This window comes from Grampus griseus (genome assembly GCF_964374135.1).
Source record: "Grampus griseus genome assembly, chromosome: 13".
NCBI classification, from domain to species: domain Eukaryota; kingdom Metazoa; phylum Chordata; class Mammalia; order Artiodactyla; family Delphinidae; genus Grampus; species Grampus griseus.
In genome coordinates, this window is record NC_139007.1 from 41,766,690 (window position 1) to 41,777,263 (window position 10,574).

The 10,574-nt window shown below is 38.5% G+C and overlaps 2 protein-coding genes across 2 annotated transcripts in view; one reads left to right on the forward strand and one right to left on the reverse strand.

The window, feature by feature from the left end:
• The window catches only part of TUBE1 (tubulin epsilon 1), a 20,464-nt gene extending 18,719 nt beyond the window's left edge, over positions 1 to 1,745 (reverse strand). The window contains exons 1-3 of the mRNA XM_082669104.1: positions 1,667 to 1,745; positions 1,499 to 1,572; positions 813 to 865 (exon numbers count right to left, since the gene is read on the reverse strand). Of these exons, the coding sequence (XP_082525230.1) occupies positions 813 to 865; positions 1,499 to 1,572; positions 1,667 to 1,691 (152 nt within the window). The 5' untranslated portion in view covers positions 1,692 to 1,745. The remainder of the gene's footprint in view (positions 1 to 812; positions 866 to 1,498; positions 1,573 to 1,666) is intronic.
• On the forward strand, positions 1,690 to 10,574 carry FAM229B (family with sequence similarity 229 member B; the record flags this gene model as incomplete). The annotated part of the gene is made up of 3 exons (XM_082668704.1): positions 1,690 to 1,785; positions 9,158 to 9,273; positions 10,448 to 10,574. 3 exons carry the CDS (start codon positions 1,690 to 1,692, stop codon positions 10,572 to 10,574), a joined length of 339 nt encoding a protein of 112 aa, XP_082524830.1.

Here is a 10,574-nt window from a genome sequence, read left to right on the forward strand (position 1 = left end):
CCATTATCAAGATGTCATCGAAGTTCCTGAGTTTGCAAGCGTGAGGGTCAGACTCTGAAATTCACTAAGGAAGTGGGGCCTAATTAGCCTTCCCAGGGAGATAACTGCCTCAAACACCCAACCAACTAATTCAAACTAGAACTGAAATCTTTATTAGATTAAAACTGGATATGAAGTATGCATTTTTCAGTTCAAGCCTGGCAGGTTTAGTTTTATTAAGCATTTTGAAAATGCATGAACTTCATGATTTAATGTTAAAAGCTTAGAAACACACCCTGAATGTCAAATTACTCTTTCAGGTAAAAGATATATACTTACATATACCCTTTATTAAGTAAACAAAACTAATCTGACAACAACTGCTCTGCTCCTTTTTAGCACATTCTATTTGTAGAGCAAATACTCCTGACCACAAGTAATATCACAGGAATGTAAACAATGTATTTTTCTTTCAAAAGTTAGCCATTATTGAATGCACTAACAAGACACTCTCAGGGAAATTTTCAGCATTCCTTTTAGTGAAACTTTACTTCAAGGTCAAGTTAAAATTAAGCACACTAAAGTTTCCTTTTATTCCTTCATATGGCTTTAAAAGGAAACCTGTTGTCCTGCTCTGCTCTGCCTAATGACATGAGAATATTAATGACAAGAGAATGACAATATGCTTTCAATAATGAGAAAAACAAACAAAAAAGCCAAACAACTTCTTTACAGTTATCAACTGCTTTTACTGTCCTCTGAAGAGTTTTCTCCCAAACTGCTGACATGAAAATAATTATTAAGCTATGTGACAGACTTTAACCCCATCTTACCTGGTATCCACATTTCTAAAGAAGCTGCTTATTGCCTCATCATAAATCGCTTTCTAAAAAAAAAAAAAATACATTTATTAGCGCTTGATTACGTTTTGCCTCTTTCCCAAACGAAGTCCTTTTAATTTAATAATCCCACAATACTTTAAAGGCCGGCATATGGCTACAATAAGAAAAAGCAAACAATCATAAAATGGTTATACTGATTCTTCCAATCTAGAGAAGAGCAAATACCGCGAGATCTATGGATTAAGTGCAGCTGAAGGTACTGAGAAAAGGCGTCCCCACAGAACTGTAGAGCAGGTGCATCAAATGAGAGCTTTCCCTGCATTCTTGGTGATCATTTAAAAAGCTGACTGGTTAAATTAAGGAATATAATGCCACACATGGTACCTATTTTACAAAGTACTTTCACATATGCTATCTCATTGCTCCTCACAAGAACCCTGATAAAGATGCAACCCTGAGAATTAAGGAACCTTAAAACTAAGATCTCCGGCGAGTGTTCGTTTGGACTCTTGTGTCTAACGCCAACAGAAGTTTAAAAACCAGTTTGCCCTTTACCGAGAAGATCCCATACAACTTACATCGGCCAGATAAAAGCTCCCAGAGTATTAATGCTTATTTTTTGGAAGAGCCTCGGGGACAGGCGGGCATGGGGGTCTCCCGCGCGTTGGGGACGGTACCTGGTTGACTGCGGCGTGCTCCCTCAGCGCCAGGTCCCAGAAGCAGCAGCCAATCTGGTTTCCGCACTGGCCGACTGCGCCCAGGAAGGTAAGAGAATAGACATTAGGCAGCAACAGGGCCACTCGCCTCGGCGGCGACCAGGTCCCCACCCTCCCGGGGCGGCTTACCCTGTATGACCACCGACTGGGTCATGCTGCAGCGCGGCCGTCCCGCTGCATCCAGGAGCCCGCGCCGGCCTGCGTATTTCCTGCCCACCAACGGCTCTCTCCGAGGCGGCAGGGCGGCCGTAAGTCACGCTGCTGCCGCAAGTCGCTGCCGTAGCTCCGCTCTGCTCTAGCTTTAGGCTAAGATTTTACGTCCCAAGGCCGCGCCAAGTGCACGTGCGTCTCACCGTTACCATAACGACTGGTCCTCCCGACAGCAGATCTTCGCTGCCCTATGAATGTCTGAGCAACTGCAGCTCCGGGGGCTCGGGTCATTGGCTGGTAACTAGGCTTTGGCGTGGGATTTTAAAACGTGTGTCTTTAAAGCTGTTTATGATCTATCAGAGGTTCAGTCTTCATTTACAGCCTCAGTACCTGGGGCGGCGGGTCAAATTCTGTTCATTCCGATTCCTCCGGACGCTGCGTTAATCTGTTTAACAAGTCCTTTGTTCTAATAGAAAACAATGTCGATGAGCACAAAGAAACCCCAGACAAACAGACGTGTCAGGGTACAACCGAAACTAGGTGGTTATACAGATTGACAAAAATGGCGCTTCAGAGGCCCAACCAATGTATGTTGAAGCTGTATGCTCCCAACATTAACTTCTAGGGCCTCTGCAGGATTCAAAAGAAATTAAGACATAGATCCAGCTCCAGAAGGCTTACAATCTGATTGAAGATACACACGAAATACTCAAAAAATTGTGACGATTTTGTGGCGCTAAGTATAATAGGATTCAGTGGATGAGAACGTGGACAAGTAAATAGAAGTCTGATGGAAGAAATGAAATTAAAACTAGGCATTTTATTTATGTACAGTGTTTAGGTGGGACAAAGGAGGAGGAAATTGAAAAATCAGGTATTCCTGAAAATGACCAACTCCTAAAATTTTCAAACATTGAAAAATACTGTAAACTCTTATTAATTTAGACCAGATTTCAATTAAAAACTCAAGCACTTTTTTCGTAAAATTAATATTTTCCACAAAAATTCTGAGGAACTACAAAATACTAGGAAGCCTCCTCCCACCAAAAAAAAAGTTAAAATTACATGTGCAACTAATGTGTGGTAATAGGAATTGTAATATTTGATTGTTTGGAACACCTTATTCCCCTACCAATACAAATAATAGTTGTTACTATATCTCTGATATCTGGTAAGTTTGAAGTTGCGATGGGTGGTTTATGAGGCTGAGGCTTTCCCACATTTCCATTTAGATTTTTTTCACCTTATTACTCACATATCTTATGATTAATAGGTAACTTTCAGTCAAGAATTTTTTGCATTTGCTGGATTTTACTCTTAACTGCTTATTAGTGAGCATGGAGTCAGTGTTAGAAGTGCAGTCAGGTTCCCCTAACACTTCACTTAGGTCTTAACATTAAAGTCCTAAAGTCTGGACTTCTAAAATTTGCAAAGCTTGGTCCAGTTTGTGAGTAGATCTGTATCTGTGAGCTGTGGTGCCAGCTCATCTGGTATTCTGGCCTCTGCAGAGCTGTACCCTTCATGCAGTGGTTAGGTCCTAGTCATGACTCCCTAGAGGTCATACATAGGAACAGAATTAAATTAAGAAAGTTCTAACAAGTCTCATTAAAAACTTCAGTCTGGGGAGAATCAGACTGAGAGGAAATTCTGCTTGAGAGTCAAGGTAGAGCCTTACCTACCAGCCACTTTAGGACTTCAGTAGAAGCAGAAAAAACATTTTAGAGTTTATACTTTCCAGGAGTCCACCTTGAAGTCATATATCTGAACATATCCTAAAGTTGAATGCACTCCTAATTAGATGGACTGAAACCTCATTTAAAATATTCAACAAACTTTCAGAAGAGCAAGCAGAACACAGGCCACCCAGAAGGCTACACACAGCTCTCGTGGAATTCTCTCTGATACATCTCCTCTGATAAAAACACAATGAAAAAGAATATATGATTTACCTTTCAAACTGTCTGTGAGTGGAAGAGCAGATTTCAGATAAGTAGGAAAGAAGTCAAGGAGAATTTACCCACAGAATAGCAGAGTATGGTAGATTGGAGTATTGCTCTGAATTCTTTACTCTCTCCCTTTGCACATGACTGTGCAGTACCTCCTGGAATAGGAGGGTAGGCAGAGTATACGTCTTAGTCCTATTGGTCAGGCTTGGTCAGGTGGCTTGCTTTGGCCTGTGGAATGATATCAGGTATCAAAGCTTTTAGGTGTGCTTGCATGCTTTTGCCTCTTGGTCTTTTCTATTTTTCGTAAGAAAAACTACCTCAGGTGGCTGCTGTTTCCAACATGAGGAAGACATGTGGATCAGATCTGAATCTGCATCTCAGTTGAAGTGTGGAGTACTGCTAATCCTAACCAAACCCAGGAGAGGCAAGTGGAAACCAGCTGAACAGCAGGCTCTCCACAGTCTTAACAAGAAAAAGGGTTTTGGTTAAAGCTGTGAGATTTTGGGGTGCAATAGTATTGGAGCAATAGCTGTCTAACACACCAAGCAAATAGATTGGGCAAAATTTTATATGTTAAATGTGAGCAAGAGAAAAACATCAATGAAAATTATAAAGACTACTCCTGTAAAAGGAAGGAAGGATGGAAGGAAACTAGCATGTAAAAGATGAATGAAGTACATGACCTGTAAAACTTAACCTAAGGGGAAAAAAGAAAACTCATATAATTTTTGTGCTGTAGAGGAACTTATTAATAATAAGAATATGAATTTGGTAGTACAGGAACTTAAAGGCAAGATGCTAAAATAATGTATTGAGGGCTGAGTCTTGCCTTGTTTTTTTCACTACTATATCCTTAGTACTTAGAACTTTGCCTGGTGTACTATAGGTAATCAATAAATATTGGGTGAATAAATGAACTAAAATGGAAATAAAAGAGAAAGGAAACTAAAGACCAAAACATGTTAAAGGACTAATGAATAATTAGAAGCACAGAGAAGCAGACTAGAGAGCTGAAAATCAAATTACTGATTAGAAGAAAGGATTGAGATAATCACAGAGAATACTGAGGCAAAGGACAAAGGTATAAAAGCTCTTGGAAGATAATATATGTGAAAGAGGTAAAGATGGTTCAACATAAGATTAATAAGTGCCCCTGAAATAGAGAACACAGCAAATTGAAGAAGAATGTTCTTATTGATATAAAAAATAATAAAGGAGGAAAAATCTATAGATTAAAAGCATATACCATGTTACATGGAATAATTTCTATAGAACAGTCAACACTAAGGGATATATCCTGGTTCAGTTACTCAGTTTTCAGAATAAAGAAAGAATTGTTTACGTACACAAGCAAGAAACAAAAGTTGGGGGGCGGCATGGAGAAAAAACAAGGCTCCTTTAGATTCATCTATAATACATTTAGTATTTGACGACATTACAAAGATACTACAAATTTCTGAGAAGGAATAAAATGTGTTCCAAGAAAAATATACTCCTATGGCTTTCAAAGTTGTCATTTAAATATACTTTGAATTTGTGGGCACTCTATCAATTTTTATTCCTGCTTGCACACTGCATTTCTGAGCCCATCTCTTTGTCATATAACTTGACAGACACAGCCAACAGCAGCTAACATGTTACTGACATTCTTTCTTCCAACCTCTTCACCTAGCATTCACCAGCAAATCATCTGCTTTCCAGGTTATCACAGAGTTTTCCAAAAATTTTTTCAATAGGTTTGCCCCTGAATAACATAGACAACTATCCTCTCAGTTTCCAATACCAATTTTCTTGACACTCGCTGCTTGACCACTATGCTGGTGACTTATATTTTATGTTTTGTTATGGCAGTACCTAAGTCTGGACCTAAGTCTGTATAAGTCAGGATAAATTTTATTATGCTGTGGTAACAGCCAACCCCCAAATCTCAGTGGTGTAAAATGACAGTTGTTTATTTTTTGCACATGATACATGTCCATTGGAGGGGGGAGTCTGGTGGCTATGCTTTATGTTATCTTCACCCTGGCACCCAAGTTGCTGAGCTACCACTCTTTGATAATTCCTGGGTTTTGTGACAAAGAGAAAGACAACTCAGGAGGGTCTTGTACTGCAATTAATGGCTGCTGTTAATTCACTGGCCAAAACTAGTCACATGGGCTCCAAGTAATCATAAGGGGACCAAGAATTACAATTTCTGGGAGACAGCCAGGAATATTTGATGAACAACATTTGTAAGTGCATCACAAGCACTCTCGAACATGACACCAAAACACAGTATCTGTGATAGGCAGCCTCTCAGATGGTACCCAGTGATCTCTGCCTCCTATTTTTTTTTGAACTTCTCTACAGATGATCTGCCTCCTATTTTTGTGTAATCACCTTCCATTGAGTCTGGGCTGGACCTAGTGGTTTCTTTCTAATGAATAGCATCCAAACACAGCCCAGCAGCCATCCTGAGTTGGGGAGACAGAGGAACGAAGATAAGAATGACAGCAGACTTTCTTGTTGGAAACAATGCAAGCCAAAAAACACTGTAGAAGAATATTTAAAGTCCTTAAAAAAAAAAAAACCCACAAAATTGTTGACCTAGGATTCTATACCCAGCAAAAAGAATGTTCAAAAATGAAGATTAAGGAAAAACATTCAAAAGGTGAATGAATTAATCACCAGAAGTCCAAAATTTAAATGAAAACCTTCAGATAAAAGGAAAATTGTTGGATGGAAATCTGGACCTACTCAAGGGGATAACACTGAAAATAATTATGGGGGTATATATAAAAGAGTTCTCTTGAAAAACTTCCTAAAGAGATGATTGCTTAAAGAAGAACTAATAATAATGTGCAGTGGGGTTTATGGTAAACGTAGATGTAAAGTACATGACAACAAAGTAATACAGGGTGTGAGAGGGGAAATAGAGTATATTCTTGTAATTTTCTTGTGTTGGAAGTGGTATAATGTTACTGAAGGCAGACAGTATAAGATGTATTCTTCCTTTCTCCTTATTCCTGTCACTTGGGAATTTCAAGCCCCTTTTGAGGAAACAGGAGAGAAGAGGTAGTCCAGGCATTAGAGAGAGGGTTTAGAGAGTCCTACATAGGAAGAACGATAAAGAAATTTGTAAAGGTGCAGTTTGAGGCTTTTGGCATAGGATGAGGACATGGCTAGATTGGATTAATTTGGGTTATTGGTCAAGGGAAAGTCTGGAAGACAAAGGTAATGAGGAGACTGGGATATAAAGTGAGGAGAATCTCGTGATTTTGTGCAGATTGATTAGACTGTCGGTTTAGAATAGATATAGATAAAGTAATTCATAGATTAAAATATTTAATGTTGGAAAATAAACAAGGCAATGACAACAAGAATAAAACAAACTTTAGAGACCATTTTTTAGCTAGGTTTCAGCTGGTTGCTGGAGCTATGAATCGTGATATTGGTTAGCAGGTAGGAAATTATGTGAAAGAATCTTCTGGTGTCACAATTTCTGGGTATCACTGGAACATTTGATCATCATTCCTTTGGCAATTCCAGCCTTCTCTGGAAGGTCAGTAGAAGCAATTGATTTATTCACCTCTACAGGAATCAGACTCGGCCTATTTTGGTAAGTCTGTGTATCCTTGATCAAGTTAGCTGAAGCTTAATACTTACATATGATAGCTAGTTATACTAAACCATAGTTTTTACTATGGTTTTACTAACTTGTCATTGAGCATAACACTTTTTTCTTTGATAATGGACACACAGTCTATAAAAACTGTTATATAATATTCAAATTCCAAAACTTTTAATAATTTAGTTTTATTATTACCACAATAAACACTTACTTATTGGGCATAGAAAACTGCACTAGGCATAAGAAACAGTTACAAGACATTTTTCATTTTTCCTGCCCTTTGCTGAAGACATGTAAATTTATACAAGATAGAGCTATTAATTACTCACTGTGTCCCAGACACTGTTCTAGGTATTAAGGATTTAATCAGTGGTGACAAAGACAGACATGGAATGGGAGTCGGGGGGACAATGATTAAGCAAAAACATTTACAAAAAAATTAGAGTACTGGTTCTCAACAGGGGGAGATTTTTCTCCCCTTTTCTACCAAGTGATATTTGGCAATGTCTGGAGATATTTTTGTCGCAACTTTGGGGTGGGGTGCTACTGGCATGTGAGTGAGTGAGTGGAGGCCTTGGATGCTGCAAAACTTCCTACAATGCACAGGACAGTCTCCTCCCTCCTAAACAAAAAATTATATGACCCTAAATGTCAATAGTGTCAGAGTTGAGAAATCCTGAATTAGAGTGATAATAACTGCTATAAAGCAGAAGTAGAGTGCTAAGAAAACATATAATGGAGGGTTTATAAAAATCTTCTCCGAGAAAGTGAAATTTAAATTCAGACTTAATGAATGAGTTGGCCCTAACAACTAAAGTGTGGGAGCAGTGAGGTGGGGAAGAATTCCAAGCAGAGGCAACAGTAGGCAGTGAGGAGCTTATTTTGTGTAGTTGTGTGTGTGTATGTGTATCATATATATCGTATGTATCTCATATATACATTACATTGTATATGTGTATGTATATATTTAATCATGCTCAGTAGTATCTGCTGAGTAATAGCAGTTAACATTTATTGAGCCTGTACTACGTGTTAGGCACTGCATTTCACATGTATTACTTTATTTAATCCCCACTATTACCCTGGAGGTAGATAATATTATTAAGCTCAGGTTATCTTTTTTTTTTCTTTTTTTGTGGTACGCGGGCCTCTCACTGCTGTGGCCTCTCCCTTTGCGCAGGCTCAGCAGCCATGGCTCATGGTCCCAGCTGCTCCGCAGCATGTGAGATCCTCGCGGACCGGGGCACGAACGCGTGTCCCCTGCATCGGCAGGCAGACTCTCAACCACTGCGCCACCAGGGAAGCCCCAAGCTCAATTTATCTTTGAGAAGCATACTTGGTTAAGTACCTTGCCTAAGATCACATAGTTGGGAAGAGCCAGAGCCAGGATTTGAATCCAGGTCAGTCCAGCTCTTCCAAGGCACTTTCTTAACTAATGCACTGTAAATGTAGAGAGGCAGGGGGTAACAAATAATCACCAGGAAGAGAAGGAATAGCTGTAGGTATCAGGCAGATGTGAAACTCCTGTACTTCAAAGGAAGACAAGGGTTTAGATAGGCAGAGAGGCAGTGGGAGCTCAAGCTTGTCAATTGCCATAACCATTCAAAGGAAAACAATTTTTTTTCACATAACATAAATGGACTTCAGTTATGTTAACCATGGGGCACAGTTTACTTTATCATCTAGTGGCTATTTTATATTTGCTCAAGACTTAAAATTGTATGTAAAGGAGAGTTATATAATAGAGTATTTATGTACTTTTATAGATATTTAAGTATGTCGTTTTCAGAATGTTCCTATATGCCTATAGCAAAATTAATATTAAGAATTTCAAAGAACTATTTAAAAACAACTCACCCCTCCTCTCCATTATTTTAACTTTCTAATCTAGGTTTTCAGTGAATTGTGCCTTTTTGGTTTGGGACCCAGCCAAGGAGGTTTCCAATGGAAGGGGGAGATCCTTCAGTTGGGCTGGAGCCTGGGCTGAGCTCCAGTGCTTCCTGTAACGGGAAAGAGATGTTACTAACCAGGTAAAAAGGCTTCTTGTCCTAACAACTGAGGAGATATGTAATGGCTATCATCAATGCAAGCTTTAGCTGACATTCAATTAGTAAGAAAGAAGCCTAGGAGCATTGCTATTATTAAATTAGTATTACCAGAGCCTAGGTTTTCTTAGTATAGAGTCTGTATATTGTAAGTCTGAATGATAGACCAATTTTGGGGGGTAAATATTTAGCTAGTTTTTTGTTAATAGTTTCAAGATTATATAACATTCAATCAAATAAGCAAAGCCTTTAGTGCTGTTATGTGCAGGGCACTGTGCTAGGCCTAAGGCTACAAAATATGAAAAAGACTCAGACCTCAGAGTCAGTGTCACTTTGGCTTTGACTTGACCTTTGGCAGAAGGAGAGTGATAGAGAGGTGAAGATTCTATTTTTGCAAAATTGAAGAAAACTATAATAGGATTTATTCCACTTTCCTTCTGTTTACCATAGTACATTGTTTGATTTCTCATGGCTTGGAATTTTCAGAACACAGATTTAAGCTTAATAAGGTAGGTATTTTAAACATCAGAGTTATTCAAGGATAAAATAGGCTACTTCGGGAAATACTGATCAATAGTCTTTAGAAATGTTTAAGGTTGGGTTATTATTTGATGAGGATATTGGAGAGGAAATTCAAGCACTAGGTGTATTTTTAGACTAGATGTTATTTAAGGGCTCTTTTAAACCTGAGATCCTATCAACATTTGAATAGTATGTGGAATAATATGTTCAGTTTTATATTTTTCCACAAATAGTCTAGTTTTAAAATCACTCAATTGGAGTGATTTTAAGGTGCATTTATGTATGAATTGCCATAGTATTATCACTTATGTTTATAACTATTCACTCCCCCCTGCCCCACTTTTCTTTGCCATTTAGCAATCACTGCATACCTTTCAAAAGAACATCTGGAGGGTTGTCTTTGTATTTATAAGTTTCTTTTGATTAAATGTATGGCACAACATTTAACAACAATTTCTTTGCAATGTAAGTCTAAAATGTCTGCCTCATTAGTGCCACTGTGTTATATTTATTTTGTGACATTCAGAGATTTCAAAAAGACTTAAAACAGTTGAATGAATATACACTCAAACTTTGGTTCTCTGAAAAAAATTTCCTTTTTCATATCTAAGTACATGTCATTTTCTCTTTTATTTAGGCAACTCCGAAGATGCCCTGGAAATCATTGCCTGACAATAACTAATGTTCCCATCACTGTCTTTGCAACAATGAGAAAGCCACCTGCACAAAGCAGCAAGGAAATGCATCCTAAATGCCACCATTAA